The 27902-nt window shown below is 41.1% G+C and overlaps 1 protein-coding gene and 1 pseudogene across 2 annotated transcripts in view; one reads left to right on the forward strand and one right to left on the reverse strand.

Annotated features, from left to right (window-relative positions):
• SEMA3E (semaphorin 3E) overlaps nucleotides 1-27902 on the forward strand; it is a 206262-nt gene that overhangs the window by 85517 nt on the left and 92843 nt on the right. For both annotated transcript variants that reach the window (XM_090041888.1, XM_090041887.1), the window contains one exon: nucleotides 20904-21064. In XM_090041888.1, coding sequence (XP_089898014.1) covers nucleotides 20904-21064 — 161 coding nt within the window. The remainder of the gene's footprint in view (nucleotides 1-20903; nucleotides 21065-27902) is intronic.
• LOC149865518 (U4 spliceosomal RNA) lies at nucleotides 22149-22231 on the reverse strand (annotated as a pseudogene).

Here is a 27902-nt window from a genome sequence, read left to right on the forward strand (position 1 = left end):
GTGACATGAAAAGTCCTTCTTAATATCCTTTGATGATTTCCCTTTTTCTATTTGCCCTGTGATTTAGATTGCAGTCTCACTTTTAAGTTCTTATTCTATTATAGCTTTCTCATAGGCCAGCTTCTGTAGTTGCCTGGAGGATGTTGATTTTCATAGGGCTGCACACAAAGGCAAAGTTCACCTGTGCTAATGTTTTAATAGATTTTAGGCCTTTAAGGCATGTATAACACTAGGCCGCTAAGTGAATCTTGACATCAGGGGCTGAACCTTCAATCTCATTCATAAAAATTATAAAACTATTGTTGGAGCGAAAAGGTACAGTCTGTTAGTTTAAAGTAATAAGCTAATTAAATAGACTAAATGAAAGCACTGTACAATGTACAGTGAATACATAACTGGTTGGACCATTGTGCTCAAAGAGTAGTCATCAATGGCTCAACATCTGGCTGGAAGGAGGTATCAAGTGGGGTTGCACAGGGGCCTGTCCTAGATCTGGTATCTTAATATCTTCATTAATGACTTGGATGATGGGATCAAGGGCAGGCTTAGCAAATTTGCAGGTGATGCCAAGTTGGGTGGAGTATTTTGCAGATAATAGAGGGTTGGATTATGATCTGGTATGCCCTGGATAGATGAGAAAAATGGTCTGCAATCAACCAGATGAAATTCAGCAATGACAAATGCAACATCCTGCATTTGGGATGGAATAATTGCATGCACAAATGCACAAGTGCAGACTGGGGAGTGACTGCTTAGGCTTCAGAGCTGTGAAGAACCTGGTTACAATAAACCATCGGCTGAATATGAGCCAGCAGTATAGTCTTGTTGCAAAAAAAGGCTAACAACATGTCGGGTTACGTTAACAGAAGTTTCACTTGTAAATCAAGGAAAATGATTATTCCACTCTGTTCCATACTGGTCAGGACTCATCTGAAGTCCAGTTTTGGGCCCTGTGCTTCAAAAAGGGTGTGGACAGATTGGAGAGAGTTGAGCGTAGAGTGACAAAAAAGTTTAGGGGCCCAAGAAGCATGGCTTAGGAGGAAAGTTTAAAGGAGCTAGGATTATTTATCCTGGAGAAGAAAAGGGTGAGTGGGGAATTTGGTGACATATCCCAAGATACCTGAAGGGTGATCATAGAGAGACTGGAGATGGGTTTTTCTTTGTAGCTGTATGGTCAGAACTAAGAACAATGGTCTCAAGATGCCACAGAAAGAAACTAGGTTGGAGATTAGGAGAAACTTTCTGACTTTGAAGCTGGTCAAGCATTGGAACAGGCTACCTAGAGAAATTGTCTTTGGAAACAGTCAAGAACAGTTTGGGCAGACACTTGGCTGGGATGATTAGTCAGGGATGATTCTATCTTGAGCCAGGGGACTGGACTAGGTGAATGTTTGAGGTCCTTTCCAGGCCTGCTTTCCTGTAATCACATAAAGGCCATGGCAGTTTCATAAAAACCACTTTGGTCACATTGCAGGGCATAGAGACAGAAAACCATGCTGGTTTAGCAAAGTTTTCATGTATTATAAAATTGTTTGTTGGATCTTTTGGTTGAAGGAGGCCTACATAACACACTGAAATGAGCATGGCATTTTCCTGTTTCTGAAGCTGGTAAATGCTGTATGTAAGCTTGTGTAAATAAATATGATTTCATTTATGTTAATGGGCCTATGCCAATTTAAACCACTTGCAACTTTAATCTCTTGCCTAGAGAAAATGGAGTGGAATTATATGGGATGTTGATAATGGGCAACCAAACCACATTAAGCTCCATAGTTTTTGGATTTGCAGCAGACCAAGTCCTTATACCAGTTCCATGGAACTCCGCGGGAGTTAGGCTCTCAAGCATGCACACCTGTATCTCACCCACCCATTCCAGCTCATATGTTTCCAACCTGGCAACGTGCTGCTGAAACCTGTTGAGAACATCTCATTTCTGCTCTAAAGCATGCTGGGCACACAAGTCTCAAGAGTGACTGCAAGGGAAGTACTACAAAAATAGTGCAGGTATACCTTAGGGAGACGGAACAATATAGGCCCCAGTTCATGTGCACCTGAATTAATGGAGTGCTTTTTCATTACACATTAAATCCATACTAACTTTTGGACTGATGTACATCTCAGTAATTTCATTTTGATTTCCAAGGTTCAAAAGAAATCTAGGTAGTAGGAGAAAATGGATGTGGGTTGTGAGTCTATGTGTATCAACATAGAACAAAACATTAACAGGAACCTTTTTTCATGAGACTTTTTGGAACTTTACAGCAATCATCCAGCCATGATCCCTTTTCTTTTATATTTTAAAACTCTCAGACATAATAATGTAAAACAGGAAATAAAGTAAATATTTAACTTAAAGAGCTTCCTTTCATGTCTTAATTATACTTTACTGGCTTGAAGTAGGGGACAAATATTTAAAGAAGCAGAACATGGTTCAAAGGACTGTCATTTACAGTACAGTATGCAGACATATAAATGATTGTCAGTGGAATATATTCTAGAAGAGGAAGTTAGAATTACTTGAAACAATGGATGCATTGATTAGTTCAAAGCATATTATTATCTTAAGTGAACAATAAAATGACAAACTAGCTCCCAGCCCTGGTTATTTTACTATAGTTCCACATACGGTCCCAATACGGTCCCAATAATAATATGAAACAAACAACAGATAAATAAACACAAAGTTAAAAATACCTCATTCTTCCAAAGAACATTTCCCTCCTTTCCTTCTGACATTCCACCCTCTCCAAAACCACAAGATGAACGTTTCACTGTGTCCAGAAGATCAACAGATACTGAACATTATAAATCAAATGCAATCTAAATTCCAAATGGTTAATAGTGCAATTAGCTTTCAAGCATCTGTTATAGAAGATACAAATATAAGTAATCTAAACTGAATTTATACCGAATTGCACAGGCCATGTAAGAACTTGGAAAGATGGTAGTTGCTATTAATGGAGTAATTGAGGAATGTCTGCATTGTAAATTTACTATGCCAGGCAATGGCACCCTGAGGTATGCCATGCTGCTCTGGTTGGGCTGCCTTCCAATCCAGAAGCAGTGTAACAAATCTGTGTGGTAGTGCAGGTAGGATATTTCAGCTGGTGAGTGAGAAGACCCATTAGCCTGCCCTCAATCTTATTCAGTCTGCCCATGATGCTAATGTCATTCCAACCAATGACCCAACACCAACCTCTTATGTACCACTTGGAGAAATCCACCATAGCATGCAAAGAATAAATTACATAATAGAAATGAGGAGACATAATAATCTGCAAGGTCAGCTACCCCCTTCCCAGTCAATGCAGGCCTGTTACTTGCAGTATATTGTTTAATACATCTAGTTTTAGAAGGCAGTTAGTTAGCCCAAAGCAGGTCTAATATGCCAGGCACCAGACATTTACACGTAGCCATAGCTTCAGTCACTTGAGCAGGGGATTATAGTGACCACATGGCATAAGTGTTCTGCTGTTGGCACTAACATTTATCCTGGTGTCAGTCACACAGGAACTATAGTTGTAGAACAGTTCACTTGCTTTTAGAAAGGATCTCTGTTTTGCAACAGAGTCACTGTGATCACGTCTATGGAAAAATTCACCTCCAGTGCATTTAGAGTCGGTCGGTCAGCACTGAGATTTGGGCTGCAATCCTACAAAAAACGAGACTCTTACTACAACGTTCATATTTGTATTTTCATTGTTAATTTGTTGACAAGACTTTTGTTTGAGATGGCAGGAAGCCCTGTTCCTAAAACAACAACTTGTAGCAATATAGTTGACACCAGCTATGCATAAATATAGAAATTACTGAATAAACACATGTATTCTGTGATTTACAGAAAGTTTTCCTCAATTCACTATTTGAACAGGGAGAGGTGGTGGACTACACAAGGTGTAGGTGTCACTTACATTTCTCTACTTTTCCATTTATTGTTTGTCACAAAATGACAGTCAAGTCAGTGACCCAAGACCTATCTTCTGTACACTACTTACAGAAATCCACCACAGCATGTGAAGAATATATCAGATTATAGAAATTAAAGAGGAAAATATCCTTTTACATCATCCAGCCTTTCCCACTCAGTGCATGCTGGTTACTTGTAGTGTAGTGTCTAATGCAGGGCTATCCAACTTATATATGGACAGGGATCATATTTGGTGTTAGCATGCAGCTGCCAGGCCACACACTGTGCAGGCCATATGCTGGGCCTGCCCTCCTGGGATCTTTCTTTGCAGTGTTGGCAGTGCCAGTACCACTGTGTGGGCAGCACAGTAGAGACTCCTCCTCCCACTGCCCCATCAGCACTGATATTCTCCCTTCTAATTGGACTTCTACCACTTGCCTTTTTTGGCCATTTCACAACTGTTAGGTGATTGTTTCTAGTCTTCATTGCTAAGACATCTTTGATAACCCTGAACTATTGCTTTCACTCCTCACTGTAGGAGTTATCTTCTTCAAAAAGGTGTAGAAGTCTGAAAATTTTATCTCAGTGACCTCTCTCCTAATTATAGTGGGTCTAGTTTTCTATTGACTTTGCTAAAGGTGAAATGTGGAATCAAAATGCTGAATCTGAGCAGTACACCCATTCAGCACTCTTTTTGTACTTGTGTAACTACCCAAAATGGCAAGCAACAAGGAATTTTATTTTCTAAAAGTGGTTAATATTCCCTCATTGGAACACCACCCAGCTGCTTCTGAGGAACAATGCGGCCTCCTTCGCAGTTTCAGCTCGTAACCAGAAACATAGCTCTACAGAAAGTTGCTAACAACTCTCCATAAGGATTTAAAAATACATGGGCCTCTCTCAAAAGAACCCAGAATTACCAGTAAAGTGCATCAAAACCTACAGAATAATTTCTTCTTCTATATGAATGATCTCCATACTTGTGATATGCCACATGGTTAATATCTATATACTTCCCAGTTCTAAAATTTCACTCTTTCAAATAATTGATGTGCTGGGCATCTACTAGATAGAAGGGTTCACTCATGCAGGTGTAAGGCTACTGTAAAGTAAAAAAAGGGAAACTATGAACCAGTAACGAGCTGAAGTTTTCAGATTACGTGTTTTTAAAAATGAGGTTATAGAGATAGAGATACAGCTATTTCCCTTAGCTAAAATGGAAACTTTATGAGACAAACAGAAGGGACCACATACCTGGCAGCTACAGCTCCAATGCTCAATTTTGGTTTTACCAATAATTAATACTTTTCCTTTGAAAAGCTATGGCATGCGCGTCGTCTTTATGTGTGTCCCCTCCTCCCCAGTAAGATGTTTAATTCTGGTAGCAACATAAGCCATTATATTCATCATGTCTTCTGCCCAGGAGCATTGTAAAGGGCTCCTTGTATAGTCCCTCCCAGAGCCAGTCATGATCTGATGTGCTCTGGTGGCTAGGGGCTAATGTGCAAACATTATGCTGATGGAAATGCAAGGGATCCCACTGAAGTGACTGGGACTATTTATATGAGTATGTGCTCACTCAGTCAAATAAGGTGTAAAAAAGTGCACAAACAAGCCTACGTTATTGGACAATCAATTTAAGGTACTTGAAAATGTTATTTGGCCTATATTTTATTGCTTTATCATTATTCCATATTCTGAAGGTCTCTGTCACAGGATCAAGGAGATGTCCTGTGACTAATGGAGGGTTAAGGAGCCACCAATCACCAGAGGCAGCTCAGGTGCTGGTTGCTGCAGCAACCAGATAGGTCAGGTGACCAGAAAGGGGCAGGGCCGGGTCTTTATAAACTGCCCAGGCCTGAGCCAGAGAGCAGTTCCCTTTTGGTGGCCGCAGGAGCTTGGCGGCAGAGCTGAGCAGCCTGAGTTGGTGGTTGCAGCCTTGCCATGCTGACTGGCTGCGATGATGCTAGGGAGGCGAACACCCTAAAGGGAGGTAGGGTTGCAAGCCCTAGAGGGGCTTGGACTTTACCTTATGAGCAAGGAGGCTCTGTGTTGTTTATGTTGTAGCCAGGTGGCTCGGGTTTCAGTTATAGTTACCCTGGAGGACCGGGTGAGGCTGTAGGGGTGAGAGGAGGCCTCACGGGGACTCCACAGCAGCTTGGGGGTTTCCGGTGCCCAGTAAGGGCACAGTGCCACAGTGGGCACAGCACAAGGAGTGCCGGAAAGACACTCGCCGAGTGGGGTTGTAGCCCCAGCCGTGAGAGGCGCGGCACAGGCCCCAGAGTGGGGCATATTCGGACAAGAACCCAGGAGGGTCGGAGAGGCCAGGTAAGGCTCCGGCTGCCTGAGCCTAACCCGGTATCCACCAGTATTCGGACAGTAGAGGGACTAGTAAAGGTTTAGGAAGATGGCCCAGGCGCCGTGATAGCCTCGGGAAGTTGGAGACTGGTGTCGGGGTGTGGTGAGCCCCAGGGGCACCAGGGAGTGGACAAACTCAGGGTTGCCGGAGAGGGGCACCAGGGTGGGACGAGCCCAAGGGGTGCCAGTGAGGGCCGGTCGGAGGACCAGGACAGGATAAACGTCCAGGAACAACTGCGAGGCTTGGGGTGTGCTAAAGGGGAGGTTTGGAGGCACGCATAGCCCTTAAGGCAAGGGGTACACAGAGGTACCCCATCCGGAGTAGGGGCAGGGACATTCACACCCTTCACTTGGGGGATAAAGGCAGCCTCCCATACAAACCTATTTATCATCAAAGTCATGGCGGGCAAGGATCCAAGGGTGCTGAGTCCACCTTACGTGACAGTAGGGGGTGCTAGGGAGTACACGGCCGCTCCTAGGCCCTACTCCCTCACAGTCTCTCTAGCACCTGTTTCACTGTATTTCCTTATGTAGTCTTACCACCTCAAAACAGAATAATAGACCCAATTTCTGAGTCTTTAAGAAAGGAAGAGCTATCATGATCTTCAGCTGAGCTTATAATAAATGCCAGAAGTAATTAAATATAACATTTCTGCTAAAATATTAATAAAGTATTATATAAACAATTAAATAGCTTTTGGCTAAATAATACATACTTATGGACTGTTCATCCAGAGTGAAGAATTCCTACTTTTGACAGTTTTGAGTAAATATATTATTTAATTGTCAAGCTGTTCCATAAAGTAAATGATGTATGTCTTGCATCTGTTTGTTAATGTAGTGGATGGATAATTGTATTTTACAATATAAATACCTAAGTAATAGGCCTATGATTTATAAGGTTAGTAGGCCCTCAGATAACCCCATGATTATAAATCTGTAGAGAATGATGCATTTGGTTTACCTTCCATGCCAGATGAATTATGTTGTCCGAAGATCAGCTTATACAGCATTTGGCAAATAAAAGCCTAATAGAATTAACTGAAATTTTGTTTTGGATTGTTTCTTATTGACAAAGAAGTTCATGGGGGCAGGCACCTTGTCAGTTGAAATGAGCACATTTGGAAGATGTCATATATTTAGGCTTGGCAGAATTCTTTTTTTTTTTTTAATTTTTTGTTTTATTATCAACAGCTAAAATCAATGGGTTTTTTATTTTGATTTTTATAGATTGGAATTTTTAGGATTGGATGAAATTTGGGGTGTTTGTCAATTTTTATGGATTTAGTGTGTGCTCAGACCCGCGCGTGATACCACTGTCTCTTTTGCTCTCTCTCACACGTGCACACAATGGCCACTGCAGGAGCTGGGGGATGTGTTGGTAAGGCTGTGCTGGGAGGGAGGAGTGGGGGGCCAGGGCTGGTAGCGCCTGGGAATCCAGTGCCTCCAGCCTCTCGCTCTGCCCAGGTCCTAGCTGGGGCAGGGGCTGAACTCCTGCAGAGCCTGGACCAGCCTCTGCAGGAGTTTGGCCCCTGCCCAGCTGGGACCTGGGCAGAGCATGTGCTTGGTGGCACCGGGCTTCCTGCTTCCATCAGCTTTGCCCCTCAAACCTTCCCTTTCCCCCCCCCAACTCAGCTCCCAACTGCTGCAGCAGCTTCCGTGCGTGTGTGCATATTTGGGGATGGGGCGGGGGCAGTGCACTGCCTGCCCTGGATTTCCTTACTTCCATCCTAGGTTTTTTTTTTTTAATGTCTCCTTTATATAAATTTTGATGACTACCAGCAGAAATATTTTTCCATCAGTCTGTGAGTGTCAGATGAAATTAATGTTTATTGATGTCTGACAACAAAAATCGAATCCTGCCAAACCTAGGTATTTTTTCCCATTTTATGACGATAAGAAAGGATACTAGCTAAGCTAAAAAAGAAAAGTAGTATGTGGGGATGGAAAAGAATGGCAAAATCTAGGAAAAAATATTTTTTATAAGCAGATATATTTCAGCTGAACTTAGTGATCGAGTGAAGAGTTCTTACTTATGACAGGTTGGGTAAATATGTTATTTAATTGTCAAGTTATTCCATGCAGTAGATGATATATCACTTGCATCTGTTAATAATACATATTTTAAGGGTTCAAAGGGTTTTGATTTTATAGATAGTGAAAGTTTTATAAAGAAGAATTTATAAAGTTTCCTATTTTTAAAAAAGGGGAATAAAACCAGAGTTAATAGCATTCTGCTGCCTTTCTATATCAAGAACAGTCAGTCAGGAATGTTTAAATTATATATTTTAACCCAAATGAGCCAATTCATTAAAACTGAAACTTTTCACAGTGCAGTCTGTTTAAATGAAATTTCAGTTTCCGAAAAAAAAAAAAAAAGGTTTGAATATTGAAGTAGCAAACTTTCCAAATGAAAATGTTGAAAATAATCTTTGATTTTTAAAACATTTTTCCACTCTTTTTTATAAATTAACTTAAAAAGGAAGGTCTATTGAAATATGAAACGTTACAAAATGATTTAAACAATTTTTTTGATCAAGTCTTTTTTTAGGATTTTCAGTTAATGAACATTTCCAAGACTTCAGCATTTTGGCTCAGTTGGAGATTTGAAAATTTTTTTCAAGTCCCAGAAATTATCACAATGTCTTGCCTAACTTTAATATCAAATTATGACTATTTGTTTAGAAATAAATGATGAACACAAATAGTTGGTATTGTGATTAATATATAGTACCAACTAAGTAGTGCTCAGGACATAGGGTTTCCAGTTCCCAACTTTTCAACAGATGATGAGTGGTCTGAGTAAACTGTTTAGGACCAGTCAAAAGCCCATTAACATGATGGAAAGATACTCATTGATTTCAGGGAGCTTTGCATCAGACCTATTATCTCTTATTTAAACTAATTTCCTCACTTTTGAATGTAGAAAACACTTCTTTCCTATCATTATTTCTGTCTCTTATGCAAGGTAGGGTTGTATTTTATTATGTAGTCTTTTGCTGTGTATTTGTGAAGCAATAAACACTGGGTACAGGTAGGTATTCATTTCACCCAGGAAATCTCTCCAGGATTTCCAGCTACCTGCTCTCCTCTACTTTCTATACCTTTACCAGACTGGGATCCCAGCCTGATAAGTGGGCAATGGAGGCAAGGAACAGCTTCTCTTTTGCTCTACTCCTGTTGCTGTGGCTTTTTGGGACATGAGCAACAGCCACTCCTCCACTTTGTTTCTGGTGCCCATGGGGACCATTGTCCTGCTTCTTCAGACCAACTCAGATCAAGAGGGGTGCATCATGTTCATCATTTATTTCTAATCCAAGCATTCCCTCAATTTCTCCCAGTGCCACCCTCGAAAACCTCCCTTTCTGCCCTGACCATAGTAGTTGATGATGATGATGATGATAAGGATGTTTCAATGGCACTATTCTAATTCTGTACAAGACTATACACGTCTTGTAAAGACACTGCTGTTTTAAAGCCAAGTAAATGGTACCATAAGGACAGCTGTATGAACAAAGAACATAGTGTCCTAAGAAGGCCATTATGATTCTTCCTTTAAACTTACAATGCACACACCCCTTAAAATAAAGATGCCTTTTTGACACAAAAAAGAGTAATGTATTGAATGAAGACTGAAGGTGCCTAGACTGTGGAATGATATAGGACAGGGTAATTTTGAAATCGTGTTCCTCCTTTGTATTTATTATTGTGATCCAGATTTCAAGGGCATACAGGTCATTCTGGAAACTGCTTCTAAAAGATGTGGAGTCCTTAGAAATAGGGTGACCATACATCCCAGTTTACCCAGGACACTCCCTGAGTCTGTAGGCTGGTCCCATATAGTTGGTTAACAATGCCCATATAGTTGGTTAACAATCTCAGGCTGGAGTCTAGCAGGGAGCTAGAGCAGCATAGTGCATCAGGCAGGGACACTGCTGCAACTGGGCAGGGGCAAGGAGGGTGGCTGTTAGGGCTGTGCAAAATTTTGCCGGCTGTTTCATTTCGATGATGTTTCAATTCACGTTGAGCTCAAAACAACCTAATAAAAATGAAACAAAGGTCTTCAAAACAGTCTTGAAACAAAATGAGGGCTGTCAAAATATTTCAAGAGTTTCAAAATGTTTCATGTTTCAAAGCTGAAGCTGAGCTTGCTTGCAGGAAAACAAAGTAAGGAGAGGGAAGGGGAAGAAGGGGGAAGGACTGCTCTGATATTGACTGTAGCCGGCTAGTGACTGCGATCCTTCCCTGAGGTCCCGTCCTATCCCAGTGTTCTGGGGGAGGGATGGAAAAATAGCATAAAAAGCAGCGTTGTTTGAAGTGAGCTGCTTTCTGCCTTGGAGTCAGTTACTGAGCTGTGTCTTTCAGCAGCATCAGACAACAAAGGCTACCATTCATTTCCTACTTGCTAGCCTAGGAAGTGGGATTCTTCAATACCTTTAGCTTTCTATACCCTTTTATTTTATTATTATATTCAATGGTTCCTTTCAATTTATTCCTTCTGCAAAATCCTCTTTTTTTTTTTTAGTTACTCCATTTTGATTCTTTTCAAGTCTGTGCTCTTTCTCACAGTGTGCATTCTATTCACTGTGCAGGGAAGCACAACATAATTATATTGTATATTATTATATAGAATTTATATAGGAACACATGCATGCAGTTATATATTTTTATTTTATTTATTATATAAATACATACATTACATAAATACAAATACATAAATAATTATCTATATATATTTCATAAATCAGATAACATTACACAAGAAGACAGAGATTTTCCAGCACACCAAGGCAAAGACAAGATACTACCAAACACACTATGAAACATGCTGAAAAGCAGCTGGCAAGCCTTCAGTGAGGGGTGGAAGAGTGGGTAGAGGAAGAGCTGTATGTCCCCCACCCCCAAACTGAGATGCAGCCTCTTTACTACAACAAGCAGGCATGAGGCTTCCTCTAATTCTACAGGCAGCAAGGAGAGGGGAGAAATGCCATTGTTTGTGTTTGAGTCTGCATCCCCTCCAAGAGCACCAGTCATAGCCCTCCCCTCCCTTCCCCTTCCCCCCCGCCCCACACACACACTACCAGCATGAAAAGTGGTTTGTGAATTCCCTTTGAGGATCAGGCCTGAGAGACTGGAGACGGGCATTGTTCCGTTCTTGTCTTTGATTGATTTTTGGTGTGTGCTCATTCTGGAGCACACTTATTGCTTGGTGTCTCCTATGTATTTTCCATCAGGGCACTCCATACTGGAGATATTGTTGATAGGTTTTGCATGTCTTAACTTGGCATGAACTGGATCCATCCAGTTTGTTTGGAACTGATGGAAGTTGGCTTCTGGTGATGAGGTTAGAAAAGTTCTGTGCTTGTTTGAATTGACAACCACTTTTCACAGATGAATCTGTGAACATCACTTCATCAGCCTTCTAGGTACAGAAACTCCTGGACATTGGAATTCTGACACACTACAACCTGCCAGACATCTGACTCCCCAGGTACCTCTCCACTTTTACACTGCTACATCCCCCTTCCCCCACTCCCATCCCAGCCTGTCCCTCACTCTCTGACACCTCAATTTCCATATTCTCTAACTGGCCTTCTTGCCTGCATTGCATGCCAGGCCAGCTTCTGGGTTCTTTACTGTTCCTTCCATCCAGGAACAGCGCACACGCACGCACACGTACAGCAGGTGCTTCCTCAACCTGACAAAGGGTTTTTCAATCCAAAACCTTGCTAAGATATATTTTTCTAACTATTCAGTTGGTCTGCTAAAGATAGCAGATTAGACTGACCCAAGGGAAAGGACCTTGTCTGCCAATGCCGTGTCCTTAGACCAACGCCCCTGACCAGAAGGACGTAGGGCCCTGGGCACACCTAAGCCCCAAGGCTGGGGCTGGCAGGGAGAGTTTTCTGGAAGCTGCTGAAGAAGAAGCTCCTGTAGGAGAGGAAAGAAAGTCTCTGTGACAGTTTGGCTGCCTGAGATGCTGCTGGTGCTACTGTGCTGCTGCTCACTAAGTTATTATTTTATCTATTGTTATTTAAAGTGGTGGACCAGACAGGCTGGCGGAGAGGAGGAGACCTTATTGGGGCACACTACCATGTTGTGTAGAGGCTCCAGCACCAGTAAGGGCACTACTCTACACACACACACACACACACACACAGTCACAGTCACAGTCACAGTCACATGTCATGAGTTTTGGGAGGTGCAGTTTCCCAGAAACCCCTGCATACCCCAGGAGGCCTAACCTCCTTTCTGTTTTCATTTGACTCAGGCAAGAAATGACAAAGCTATAGGCAGTTTTGTGCTTCCCCATCATAGCCTATGGGCAAAACATTGAAACAATATCAAAACAGTGAAACAGTTTCCAGGAAACAAAATGGAACAGTGCTTCGAAATGAAACAAAATTTCAAAATGAAACACTGTCCCTTCAAAATGGCAAAACGGAAGTTGAAACGAAACAGTGCTGTTTTGCCTAGCCCTAGTGGCTGTATGGTCGCCCTATTTAAGATGCCATATTCGAGGTTCCTATATTCCTTGCTCCTGCACAGCAGCAGTGGTGCCTGCACACCTGCCTGCCTAGTGCACCACACTGCTCCACCTCCCTACCCAGCTCTGGCCCAGGACTTTTGACCAACTGGCCGGGACTGACCAATGGAACTTGGAACTGTTCCAGCCAAACTGAGACGTATAGTCAACCTTCTTAGAAAAAAACCTCATTGAAGGTTACTGGAAAAGGCTCGTTTTTGTTCAAATATATGGCTTCTGGACATGCCCTGGAGAATAATATGGAGAGAAAAGGAAGTCAAAACTGTTTTTAATAGAATTTGGGCTTCAGCTAAATGTGGGTAAGTGCATTTTGAACATATTTTAGCCTTTGCTCCCTATTTTACAGTGCTCATCAGAAGTAGGTGAATGGGAAAAGTATGAAGAAAGGGATTTTATAATCAGCTGTGAAGGCTTAAGGAATATACTCAATGATTTATATAATCCATAATAGTTATGTGACCACTATTAGCTGCCTAATGTTGACATACCTTCTCCAGTTACTTAAGTTAACATGAATTCTGTCAAGATTTGCAATCTCAGAGTGAAATAGCAGAAGTGTTTTAAATGTCTCAATTCTTCAACTACTAATATTTGAAAAGCATTATTGACTTTTTAAGATGTTTCAAATTTATGTTCAAATAGAGTCTCCCTCTCTTGCTCTGTTTTCCAAGGTATTTAGCATTCCTACCACTTTGTAGCTAATTAGATATATACAGGTAGAACATGGGGGAAAAATGAAGAAGGAAAACTTTCTTTCAGGGAAATGCTGATCCTTATGGTGGTTAACAGTAAGTTTCACAGATACAAGCACTAATCCTATATATAAGAGTACATCTCTGACCTGTTTTTAAATGCAACTCGATGTAAAAAAGCTGAGATTCTTGAAAATCAGTGTATAATGTAATTAAATATAACTTATCACAGTAATGTCCAAGACAATTATCTAATTAAATTGCCCTTAAGAAACAGGACTTGATTTAGGGGGTTGTTGGTTGTAGCTGTGTCGGTCTAAGGATATAGGCAGGCAAGGTTCTTTGGGTAGACATATCTTTTATTAGACCAACTAAATAGTTGGAAAAAAGTGACTCTGCAGTCTCCCAAAGCCTGAAGAAGGGTGTTTGCTCCTGAAAGCTTGGAAAGAACTTTTTACCAATTATTTAGTTGGCCTAATAAAAGGCCTTGATTTATGTATTATTGTGCATACACATCTATTAAAGCCAGAGATTTCTGGGACATTTTCAGGGAGGATAAGGATCAAGTCAGCTCAGCCTACATGTAGCTAAAGAGATGAGAACTTGGGGGAAGATTCTTGCCAGGTGGACAAATTGGTATAACTTATTTAAAGTTAGCAATTGATTGCAGCTGAGGATCTGCCCCCACTTATCACTATATACCAAGTCATTCCAAAGTAGTTAGGTCACTGAATTAGAGCAGATCTCTGTAGGGACAAAATATTGCTTGTGCACGGTGCCATTCATTTTTATTTATAGACACTGTGCTTAGTAAAGCACTTTTGTGACTTATCTCGGACTCTGTAGTGTAACAAAACTTTTTAAACTCACTTATGGAATATTATATCAAACTGCATCTGCTGTGAGTAATTGATTTGGCAGAAAAGCTAAGCTGAAAATTCCCTTTCATCTTTCTATTTCTGTCCTTCTCAGTTTCCCTTCTTTTTTGCTTTCCCTACAATGCCTCTTTTCTCTTTCGTTCTGTTTTTTGTCACGTTGATGGTTCCTGATATTCCTACATAGGCTGTCAATCACATGCCATCTCATCCAAGAGTGCATGTCCCATAAAAGTCACTTGAGAGAGATTATTTTTATCCATCCTTTCAAAGGAAATTCAATTTAACAGTCATTTTGAATAGCATAAAATCCTAGCTTACTTGGTGTCTTCATTTTAAATGAAAGCAACAGATTCTTTTTCTGTCAAAACACAGCATTGCTCCAAAAAAGAATTGAACCCTTCTTAGATCAGTAATAAGCATGTAGTGAGAGGTACACCTTAATAAATCAAGACCTCAAGAGACCAGCCTGTCTGTGTTTGATCAAAAGAGTGCTGGTTTTATTTGAACCATATGTACCTTCAAAACTTAGAGAGATTTATAAATCTACTCTTCCTACTGTTTAACTATTAAGTTATTAAATATAATTTAAGATATCTTAAATTAATGACTTCTGGTAGATTTATCCAATAGAAATATTAGTCTGTGATTTTTTTATTTTTTTTTAATTAACAAAACTAACTGCCTTTGAAGCAGTTAGATAATGGCTATATAGGTTGTGTTGAGTCACCTCCAGTCTAGAACTATTTAATGCTAATATTTCTATGTTTGCCCTTCAATTCTTATAGAAATAATTGTAGATGAACAGGTGGCATGACACTTGCTATTCTGAACCCCTTTGTCCAGTGAAAAGTCCTAACAGTAATGATAAATAATATGTACCAAATAACTAATAAATATCAAAATCTTGTGTACCTCTTCATCTTTGCAGCCCAAAGTGCTTTTCTTATGTCAGTACTCTGCCTGAAGTTAAAGATTTGTCGTATGAACCAAAGCTAGTCCTTGTGGGATCATAAAGTGCTAGGAACCAGAATTTCTGTTGGTATAAGTCATTGTTTTTTGTGGATTTATACGAGGAATTCAAGAAAAAAATCTGCCCCATATTTGCCTGTAGTATTTTCTTTCTCAGCCAGATGTTGATGAAGGATGCATTGGAGATGCTGATGTACATTTTGTGTGGCCTGAAGCATACTGTACAGCCTAACAAAAGCTTCAGAGAAGGGAGCCCTTGGTGATTACTGTAGGTGATGTGGTCATGCAGACTTGGTTTGATCACTTGCCAGCATTTACTATCAAGCATTGAAATGAGTCCAAAACCAAATAAGATATAAAGAGCTAACAATCCATCACTCTGCAGGAAATATCCAGCTAATTGGAAATAAGTGTAGAATCACTGTAGGGAGCTTGATCTTAAAATTCTGACAACAAAGAACCAACAACACTAGCTGTGAATGCCAATCCATTAAAAGCAAGTTCTGGAACAAGAAATAACTTAAGTATAACCTAAGTACTAGATTGTTAGAGGGTCCCTCTTTCTTTTATTGTTAATGACAAGCCTTCCTTTGCTATTTTCCCCAATCCATAATATTCCTGCATCTGATTCTTCCCCCCACACTTACATTGGTATATGGGCCTTTCCTCAAATGTTTTGACGACATATTGATTGGGCTTCTCTTCGGTTCCAAACTGAGGAGTCAGTTGTAAGTTACAGAAGTAGACAAAATGAGAAATGGGATCTACATTTCAGGTTTCAAATCCTACTTCAGGTTTCACATTGAATATAAAAAATTCAAAAGTGTCAAGAATATTGATTCACCCATGAACCAAATCATTCATGGATCTTGCTGACCCATTTTTTCTTCAAAGGGACTAATACATTTGCCACATGAAGCTTGCTAGTCAGGCTATCGGCCACTTTGAAAGCAGAGACTGAGTCCTGGGATGGGAGTTAAAGGTGAGAGGACAGCAGAGGAGCTTCTGGGAATCTGACGCTCCAACTCTGGTTTTTTCTCTGTTGTTGTTCTTCCCACTCTCAGTCAAGCTGAGAGATAAAAGGGGGGGGAATCATTATTTATATTAACTGAAAAAGTAAGTCCTTTGACTGACTCTATTTGTTTTTGTGTATGGAGGACAGTAACAGTAATATTCAGCATTACCACTGTCCATGACTTTATATGCCAGATGTGATACTTTGGGTTTGGGGGTTTTTTGTGATTCAGTCCTTTTTTCTCAGTACAGGAATGATTTAAATGAAAACTTAGGGGTTCTGCTATGAAAATTAGACAGTAATGTAGCTATCCAATAAATTATTTTGAGAGTCTGCTTCAAGTATTCATCTGTACCCTTCATTTAAAAGCAGCAGATCTGACTACATAGTGGTTGCAGTGCAGTACAGGCACCCTTGAGGATTGGTGGCCATCGACGTGCGGCAGCATAGGGTTTAACAGGGGCTAAGTTTTCCTGTGCTGAGCTCCATTGACTACTTAAGGTAAATGAGCTTAGTATAAAGATTGCTTGGGTGCCTCTATGGACCTCTGCCGTCATTACTGTGACTGGGGGGGACGGGAGGGACGGTAAAACTGGGGGTAAATTAGGAAGGAAAAATGATATTGTTAATTTATTAGTTCATATTCAGTAGCACAAATTTCTGTTTTCTTTCTCCAGGAAGGAAAAAGGTCTGCCTTCTGTTACCAATTTTACCAATTGTATATGGAATATTGACAGTTAAAGGTCCTAACCTTGTCAGATTGATACAGGCATTTGTAAGATCATATTTTTTATCTGGGTAATGGATGACACATTGTGATACCTGTAAATAATTATCTCCTCTTAAATATCAGTGAGCTGAAAATGAAGGATGCTGGCTGATATTACAACCCCCATCCAGCTTGCAAGAATTAAATGTCCAGCAAAGACAGCTGACTCTAATAGGTTTGAGGCTGACTAGATTTAATTTTTAATACTCCCTTGTCTACAAGGCAGCTGGCCTAAGCACTGAAGATCACGTAATGGGTCATTTGCATAAGGACTTTTAGATTCATCGTTTGTCCTAAAAGCCTTTCCTAATCTCTCATTCTTGGTTTCTCTCCCTTCCTGTTTCCATCTTTGTCTTCTTGACATGAGGAAGGAGTCAGTGGATTTGGGAATTCACTTGTACAGCAAGTAGTAAAAATCTAAATGCATTAATGTTCCATGGTGATTTGCCAAATTCTTGTAAAATCTGCCCAGCTGTAATGTTTATTAGCCCTGACTAAGCTGACAGTTGAAGACATAAAATGTCATTCAAATTATCTGCTCATATTACAGGGATTCTGTAGATTACAGTGTATAATCTATTACTTTATTGTTCAGGACAGATGGCAACATTAACCATTACCTCTTGCTGTAAAGCAGTCCTAGCAGGCCACCATACACACTTGACATGTTCAGAGACCCAGACTCATTTGTCAGTGCATCACATCTGGAAAATATCTCCAGCGGAAGTATGTTCTGCAGAATTAGGTAATGTGGGAGGTGAACCTGTGTTTCTACAAGGTTTAAAAGGGAAACCAAAGATTTTGATGAGGGGGCAAGAGAGATGAACAATAGACTTTTGTATCTGTAGTGATGCAATGTTATGTAAGACATAGTGACAGACAGCTCTGTCACAACCTCCCTTTCCTCACCCTCCCCTCCCTCCACTTGAAAAACTAGTATTTGGGAACAAAAAAGCACATTCAGCCTTAACAATAGAAATCTGTGTAGATCTTCACTGATAGTTTGGCTTTTTTGAGTTAGTTATTTGTATAAGGAAGGTTGTATTGATAATGTACTTTTAGTAGTACTTTTAGTATGTTTTTTACCTCTTTCAACTATTCAAGAACAATCGAAAGAATAGTAGTTGGGAAATCCTCATGAAAACTGCAGGGACTTCCTCATTGAGAATTTAACAAGGTGTGGGTTTACTAATAGCCCACAGCATCTTATCAAAAAAAAAAAAGGGCACAGAAAGGAGTAAAATATGAATCACTTTAGAAGTTGGTTTGTTACAAGAAAGAATAAATGGTAAATGAGATTGGCCTGAATATTTGCCAATGTAGGACTGAAAGCATGTGACAGACTTAGAACTGAACTGGCTATATAAAGCAGAGAGTTGGCAGGATTTCTTCCTTCAAATACTATAATTCTTTTTATAAAATGTAATTTAACATCTTATAATTGCTTTAAGGCTTTGGTTATTAAGTGAAGTGTTATAGTCAGTTTAAGAACATGTAAATACTAAAACAGTTTCATAGATTTCATAGACATTAGGGCTGGAAGGACCTCAGAAGAAGATCATCAAGTCCAGCCCCGCGCCCGAAAGGCAGGACATCAGCTGGGGGCATAGGATCCCAGCAAGATCAGCATACAATTTGCTCTTGAAGGTGTTCAATGTAGGTGCTTGAATCACCTCCGCTGGCAGGCAGTTCCAGACCTTGGGGGCTCGGACAGTAGAGAAATTCTTCCTTATGTCCAGCCTGAAACGGTCTTGTAGTAAGTAGTTTATGACCATTTGACCTCATCGTCCCTTGAGACCCTCTGGTGAACAGACGTTCCCCCAGATCCTGGTGGTCACCCCGATAAACTTATAGGTGGCCATCAGATCACCCCTGAGCCTGTGCTTTTCCAGGCTAAAGAGTCCCATGTCTCTCAGCCTGTCATCGTAAGATCTGTTTTCCTGACCTCTGTTCATACACGTGGCTCTTCTCTGGACTCTCTCAAGCTTCTCCACATCCTTTTTGGACTGTGGAGCCCAAAACTGGACGCACTACTCCAGCTGCGGCCTCACCAAAGTCGAGTACAGGGGGAGAAGGACATCCTGGAATTTGCTTGAGAAGCATCTATGGATGCACGCCAGCATTCAGTTTGGTCGCTTTGTCCAGAAAAAGCAGTGAAATCCTGGGTCTGCAGTAGTAGGAATAGGAATATAGCATTTTTATTTAAAGATCTCAAGGAGCTTACTGCACTACAGTGAACTAACCAAATATTAATCAACTGATTTTACTTGTAGCCAAAGTGAGGCACACTGAGACGGTGACTCATGGAAGGAAGGGAATGGAATCTAATGGGCCTTTCATGTACTTGTCTGTGCTAAACACTAAATAATGTATCCACCTAGAATAATCCCTGCTGTCCAAACAGGGAGTATGATATTTTTGCAGAACTCTGTGAGGTGCAGGTTATGGAGTGAGGCCATTATCATAGGCACCTATACTGTTTCATCATGAGGGAAGGTCCTGCTTAGCTTGATCCTTTTTTCTAGTGGGTTGGATACCCATTTAGGGACTCCTAAGTTAGTCCCTTCTCTTAGAACTATTTTACACTATATTTCCCTTAAACCAGTCTCCTGCAGGAGCTCTGTCTGCTCTTTATTGCTGTTGCTCCCGAAGACTTCTTTTTTGGCTCACTTTTGTTAAGGCCTTCATCCAGCAAACTGTCTTTTAGCCTTCCTTACTTGCTGCCTACTGCCTTATACATCCCTGGCTATCTACCTAGAAGTTGGAGAGGCTTCTCTGCTCTTTGGTTCATTTTCTGCCCACTGTCAGTAGCAACATGTAAGGGGTACATAGGAGTGCACATGCACCCTCTGAGAGTGCTGGTATACCCCCTTACTGGCCGCGCCCACCACTTGGGTGATGGGCAGGGGGGGAAGGCAGGAGCACTGATCAGGGGCTGTACCAGTGCTCTCAGGGGGTGCAGCCATTGGCCGCAGCGACTGGCTGTCTCATGATCGGCTTTAGGGGACCCCCCTACCCCATCCCCCGGTCACTGACTGGTTGCTGGGGGAGCACATGCCTCCCCTCCCTGACTAAGGTGGCACCAGTCACCCATACCCATTGTCCTAGCGGGTCTCATTTTGAGTCGTCAGGTTTCAGCCCCATGACTGTGGGACTTAACTCCCTTCACTTTAGGAAATGAGCTGAGCCTGAGTGAAGAGGTCAGCTCATCTTACGACAGATATCCAGAATCACTAGCCACTTCTGAAAATATTCACATGTGCCATCCAGGATCTGTACCGCTCTCATCGATTTCAATGTCAATGTTTCTTTTGAATGCAAAGGGAGCAGTGTTGGGCCTAAATCTGAAAAAATACAGGTGAAAGAAAGTACTACATATACTCATGTACAGTCATCCAGTTAACAGACCTCCAGTTTGGTGGGAGTGAATGAAAGACACGGAGAACATCACTTCATTCTCTTTTTTCCATTCATACTTAATGTCCTAAGAGTCATTTCCTTTTTCTGAGATAACTTTTTTGTTTTGTTTCATGATATATTGAGCCCAAAATACAATATAAAGATCCAAATGCAGATCTTCTGGAGAGCACAACAGTTTTGGAAATTATTCCCAGGTGTTCTGTGTCTCTTTCATACTCAGAGCTTATAAGATTAAGATGATATTAATGTACCAAAACTTTTTTGCTCAATTCCCTAGGAAGACATGAAAATGAAGTCATGAAACTAAGCTGTTTGGTATTTATCATGCACACTTTGGTTGTATTTCAGAGCTCTGGGATTTAAACAGGACATCAATCTTTCATAGCCCATTTGGATATCTTGGTCTTCATGTAACACTGCTGGATGAATATCAAGAGCGACTGTTTGTGGGAGGAAGAGACCTTGTGTATTCCCTCAGCTTAGACCGAGTCAGCGAGAACTACAGAGAGGTGCAGTAACATAAAATATTATAAGTTGTATGGCATGGTGTTGTGTATGGCATATTTCTCTGGGACCTGGAAGGACTGGTGACTGGAAAAAAGATACTAAAGTTTTTTTACATTTGTGAGGACACTGTCAGGTTAAAAATACTCTTCTCTTTTGAAACTTTTGAGGAATGGGATTTTAGCTCCTGTTACTCCAAGTAAAACCCAGCATCCTTCTGATGGAAAGATACGAGTCGATCAGTCTAAACTATGACATAAAACTGAGTAACTTAGATCAATTCTGCCGTGGGCTTTTTGAATGTCTATTGACCATAATCTCGCATTGTCAGCTCATGTTCATCTAGGAGTCAATAATGACTCCAAGATCTCTTTCTGCCACTGTGCTCTCAAGAAGGGAGTTTCCCAGCTTGCAAGTGTGCTGCTGGTTCCTACTGCCCAAGTGCAGCTCCCTGCACTTGTCAGTATTGAAACGCATCCTGTTTTGTTAGCCCACCCCTGTAACCTGTCCAGGTCCTGCTGTAATCTGTCCTTCCCTACTAGCGTGCCCACCTCACCCTAAATCTTGGTATCATCAGCAAATTTAAACAGGCTGCTTTTCACCCTGTTGTCCAAGTCACTGATGAAGAAATTGATCAGTGCGGGCCCAAGGACTGAGCCCTGGAGGACCCCACTGCCCGTTTCTCTTCAGGTCAAAATAGACCCGTCCACCACTACCCCCTGAATACAACCCTTCAGCCAATTTGTAATCCATCTGACTGTGTAGGTATCAATGCCACAGCCACCTAGTTTTTTAATGAGAATGGGGTTGGAGACAGTGTCAGAGACCTTGCTGAAGCCCACACTTGGGCATGGACAAAAAACAAGAAGTGCCTGAGCTTCCCCCTGGCCCAAATCTTCCAGCTGAACCTATGACTGGGGTTCAGTCCTACACAGGTGGGCTGAAATGCAACAGCTGTGAAACAGCAAAAAGGGCTTAGGCTTATGGCTGCGGCCTGGACATGAAGTCTCAGCTATACCACCATGCTGAGACACCACAGCCCCTGACACAGGGACCAGTGACTGCCAGGTCCCTGTTTCCTGGTCAGTCTGCACTAGGAAAAATTTTCAACTAGCAATAAACGCACCTGGGATTAACCTCATTGCCTACGATACTGCCACTCACTCATGGCATCATCCAAGTCAAGGCTTGCATGGCCAAAACTACCAACAAGGCATGTAGCTGAGTTTCAGTGACACAGCTATGCTGAACCCAAAAGAAACTACAACAGCAAGTAGAGAATGCCAGGCTCTCAGCCCTGGCCCAGAGTGTGCCAGCAAAATGGCCAGGCTCCAACCTTGGCTACTTTTCTGTAGGGTTTGATGCCCATCCCACTCACCTACAACACCATCCCACTCAAAACCCAGACAAGCAAAAGGGGAAAGAAGAAGGAGAGAACAGAGTATGTGTGTACGTGTTGGATTAGTTTGACTAGATTTCAAATCACTGGGCATTTATACACCCATACCTTTTTTTTTCTCCCATGATGTGCCAGAGATCCGTCACTTCAGACCAGATGTGATTAACCGAGTCTGCTCTGCATGCAAGTTGATGCACACTGTGCTGTGCCACGTGCAGTTGTTCAAGTGGTGAAATGTGCATCAGCACGCAGAAAATGACACCTGCAAATTGTTTTAGTTCAAAAGCGTGCCGCTGCCATTTTCTCAGCGCTGACACTCATTTTGCCACTTATACAACTGCAAGAGTCACCGTGCCGGGTGCTTTTCAAAATGCTAACACTGCGGTGCTTGCAGTTGTAAAAATGCCCACTGTTTAAAAACCAACCCAGATAAACAGTGATTAAAATTACCATTTGAAAGCTGCGGTCTGGATGAACAGAGATGTGATCATTTATATCCTGTTCTTACTGGAAAAAGTTGCACGTGGCAACAAAAGCCCAGGTGATTTGAAATACTGCCTGTCTAACCAGAAAGACCTGAGTATGGTCAAGCATGAAGACTGTACTTCTTGCTGACCCCCCTGCCTAAATTGAAAGGAAGTTGACAGGACAATGTGAAGAGGCTTGTTGGACTACAGTCTGTGCTGCATTCACCTGCTCTGCAGTCCTGTTACTGAAATCATATCATTTGAAATAAATATGTGAAACCTCATTAGAGAAATATCTGTAACTGATTTCCAGGCTGCAGCTATCCCTCAGGGGAAGAGAAGCTGATTCACGTGCTCATGGAGGTGATGTAAGAATGTGTTTATAAATTAAATTAATTGTTGGGACCTCTAAGAATACAATAACGCATACAGCCGCAGGGCCTGGGTACACAAATAAGTAAAATAAGTCAAAGTAAATAAGGGCAGGGATTTACAGTGTATTGCAGAGGTGCCAAGTATGTGGGGGCCTGAGGGCCCTGACCCCCTTGGGAAGAGGGCTGTCACCTGAAATGCATAAAACTTCCCATATGTCCATCATCTTAGGCCCCCTCTTTCCAGCAAAAATCAAACTCAGTGCCTATGGTGTGTCGACTATTCCAGGTTAACACTTTGTGTGCATGCTCTTACTCCATGGTAAGTGAAACCTAACCCATGGTAGTCTAACTGTCAGTGAAAAAGCTAAAAAGGAGTAGCTGATGCACTGTAAGTCTGTGCCCTTGTTTTTTTCATCTCATGGCAGCTTAGCCTTATAAACTCTTCATTATTTATCTGCTATTAGAAATGAGTAAACTCATATTCCATTTGATAGGAGTTGTTCCTGTAAAAAGAGAGGGATTAAAAAAAAAAATTGTAAGGAAGTAGCTGGTTCCATAAAATAAACCCATTTTTCAGGTAACACTAAATTGGTAAAAGAATAAATGATAGCCTAGAACACATTATATGTCTGTTTAACTGTCTTTGTCCCATCTGGACATACTTTGCAAGTTTACTGCTTTCATTCTGCTGCCAATAGAAGAAAGATATTTATGCTGACACTCCCCTCTGCCTTGGCACGTGCCTGCAGAATACAACAAATTAGTAGCAGGTCTTTTTCTTCTTTTAATTAGGTGCACAAGATGAGAAACTGAAGTAAATAGAGTCTGACTGCATATGTTTAGAAACATGACCTCACCAGAGCTGAGCTCCTTTGAATGCAAATGTCATGGGTTTGTTCACTAGTCTTCTTAAATATCCTAACATAGGTCGTGGATTTTTCACTCAGGTATATAGGACAAAACTGAGAGAAGTACACCACAGTGAGTCACTCAACTTCCCATATCAGCAAGTTGTAGAAGTATCAGTATGATCTTGCCCTATAAGACATTTAGTGTGAAATCTGAGTGACATGGTTCACTTATTCCTACCCAAGGATTCAGCAAACTTTAACCAAGGATATATTAATGATCTATTTAGCTTTTACTTCAACTTTTCAGGGTGAAATCTTTTATATAATAATAGAAGACCTTAATTATAAATCCAGAAAAGAATGATCTCTCCCAGCCTGAGGGGGTGTATTCTGTGCCTGCCTCTGGTAACCAGGACAAGTCACCAGAAGCAGCAGAGATTTTTTTTTATGAAGTTGGTAATTATGGGCCAGGTTTCATAAATATCTGTCAATCTTTGGTGCCTTGAACAACCACTTCTGAGTGGTGCTGCAGTGTTGTCCAAGTCTTCACAGTGTGGAATATGAACAGGATTTTTATTAAGTTTGGCCATGAAATTGAGATGTGGGGATTAACATCAGACATTTTAAAAAACAAAACAAAAACTGTTCCACATCAGAAATACATCATAAAACAAACCAATAATTCTTTAAAATATTCAACTCTGATGCACATATTAGGAATCCCTCAGAGAAAAGCAATAAAATACTGGATGGATGTAAAGCACATTTTGTTTTATGAGTCTTGTTGACTGCCAAAGTAATCCAACATATGTAAAATAACTTAATCAGTGGTAAATTTGAGGAACACGTTCTATAAAATCTACATTTAGAAACTGTTTTTGTTCCACAAAGTTGAGTTTTCTCAACAAGTCAAATATCAAGCATTCTGCCCTGTAGCTTACAGTCTTCCTATATATATTATTATTTATGTATTTTGATTTCTAACCATCAAAAATGCATGCATTTGTTATCTTGTGCATCTTTTGTACCATTATAATGGGTGCAGTTAAAAACAGCCCAAGGTCTTAGGAAGTAAGGTTAGTCTTATGTTTCAGGTACAGGATTGAGACTTCAGGAGGTCTTGGTTCAACCCGAGCTGTGCCACAGACTTCTTGTGTGACCGTGGCCAAGTCATATACAACCACAACCTAATCCACCTCAGAGGCACTTAAGTCTTAGGCATCTAAATCACTGAGGCAATCCTAATACATTCTGTGCAACAGTCATCAAGCTGTTAAAATACCTAGGTTCCTTACATGTCTCCATTGTGACTTTTCGAGCATGTTCCAAATCTACCTCCACTTATGTTCTGTTGCAGTTCTAATCCACCCAGGACTGTCTAAATTCTGTGGAAATAGCAAATTTTTAGCCATAGAAAAGTCATTATTAGGAGCATTCTGACCAAGGAAGAGGCAGCTGAGGCATCCTTTGCCCCAATAGCCTAATGACTAGTGTGCTTATCCAAAGAGTTGGGAACCCAAGTTCTAGACCAGTGGTCACCAACCAATGGATCTGAACCACTGATAGATCTTGGAGCCTCTTAGAGTTGATGCAAGGCTGGCGGGGGCTGAGTGTCCATGTGCATGCACCCCAGCCCATCAGGTCAGTCTGTGGGGGAGGGAAGGAGTGGGGCTAGATCAAGGCCCCCACAATGAAGGACAGTGCCATAGAGGCAGGAGCAGGGGTAAGTTGAGTGGGGCCCCAGCGGGGTAGGACTTACCTGCTGCGGAGGTGCACCCCCAAATATTTGTTTCTCCCTCTGCCTTGATCTCCCCCCACACACTTCCCAACCCACACGCTTACCTGCTAGGGGGTGGGAAGTGGGGGTGGCAGCACTGCATGGTAGATCTTGTTTTGCATTTAAATCTCAAAGGTTATCTGCTACTTAAAAAGGTTGAAGACCACTGTTCTAGACCCTCCTCAGCCAGAAGAATTATAAAGTTGCATCTCCCTCTTCCAGCAACATGACCAAACTACCAGACCATGGGTTAGGAAGGGCTGAGAACACTGTCTACCACTTTGGTTCTTGCTGGGCTACTAAAAAGCCAAGAGTCACAGGAATAGGAGACCAGTCAAAGACCGTTATGCTGTGGCTCACTGAGGATGGCACAGGCCTGGGAAGCATGAAGGTTTGGGTCCTTGCCCCAGTCCCTGTGCTGTTTATATATTTTAGCCAATACCCTTTTGATTCAAAATGCAGGAGCAGCATCAGGAACAAAAGCTAATAGCTATTTATAAATGTCTTAGTTGTCTTGGTACTGCTTTTTTTGCAGCTGGTTCTACATATTTTAGGGTTTCACCAAAGCCTACAAGCCCTGTAATGATTCAGGAGTTCCTAGGAAAAGAAGCCTGTAGCTCTGCCCCTTCTACTTCTGAGGGAGGGTGAGTGACCAGAACCTCATTTTTGAACAGTGCCTCCCTTTACATCCCATTCCTTTTTGAGAGACACCTCTATGCACATTTCATCTTTGCAGAGAGGCCTCTAGGAAAAGATGAAATAAGGCACAATGAAGTATTAGAACAACCTGATAAAGGAAGTACTGGATTCTCCATCTCTTGGTATCTTCCAATGAAGGACTGGGTGCTCTTCAGGAAAATAAGTTTTAAGAAAACAAACATTATGTTTTAGTCCAGCACAACTTATTGGGCCCCATACAAGGATTAATTGGGTGAAATACAAATGTTCTGTCAAATTCAGGAGATCAGACTAGATGATCTAATAGTCCCTCTGGTCCTAAACTCTCTACATCTAAAGCTCATACCACCCTTCATTAGATAAGTCATCTTTCATTTTGGGGTTACTGAATAAATGGGGAAGCTGTTTTGAGATATTAAGTATGATTCCAGATCTAATTAAAACATTTCCTCTATCTGAATTTACTAAGAGTGGTTGTCATCAGTGTAGCCTTATAATCCGAAGTGTTTATTACTATGAAAAGAATATTTTAATTTAGCCTTACCCTACCTTTCCAGCTCAGTGCTAGCAGCAAGATTCATGTGACCTGTGAAAATAAGGATGTGCTAGATGAAAAGCATCACAACAGATTAAATTTAAAAAATATGTATCAGATGACGACTCATAAAGATGATAGTTATTGAGTAATTCTGTTCAAACTTTAGGTCAGGCATGAAGACCAATAAAATGTGTTGTATATTTAATGTTATTCTAGCTCACATGCACTGAAGAAACCTCTCAACTATAATCATTGCCATCATGCCACGAGACTGTAATCCTGGCAAAATAAAGGCTGTTGTCATCAGAAGTAACTCTATAAACATCAAGAAAAATAACATGTGCTAGGTTAAAGGCTACCATTTACAACCAATTAGAATCTGGCTCTGCATGTAATGCAAACAAAATCTATATTATCACTACTAAAGAAAAATCAATAATTAAATCTAGATAATTAAAAATAGTGGATGTATATTGTAGAAATACTACATATTTTCATATTTGCTATCACTTTCTATGCAAATAAATGACAAATAGGTCAACCTGTGCAAAATGGCTTCTCCACTAAGAAAACTTTGCGTGGATATTAACATTAGAAACAATGAGGTAGATGAGTTTGTCTGAAGAATAAGGTAAGATAACCTGGTCCCTGTACGTATTCTTCATCTTGTTGCTAGATGTAGCGAACATGTTAAAATTAATTTTGACTGGTAAAATGGGGAGAAAATCTAATGTGGTGCATCCATATGAATTTATTCTC

The sequence above is a fragment of the Crocodylus siamensis genome, chromosome 4 (assembly GCF_052110815.1).
Source record: "Crocodylus siamensis isolate JL-2025a chromosome 4, ASM5211081v1, whole genome shotgun sequence".
NCBI lineage: Eukaryota > Metazoa > Chordata > Crocodylia > Crocodylidae > Crocodylus > Crocodylus siamensis.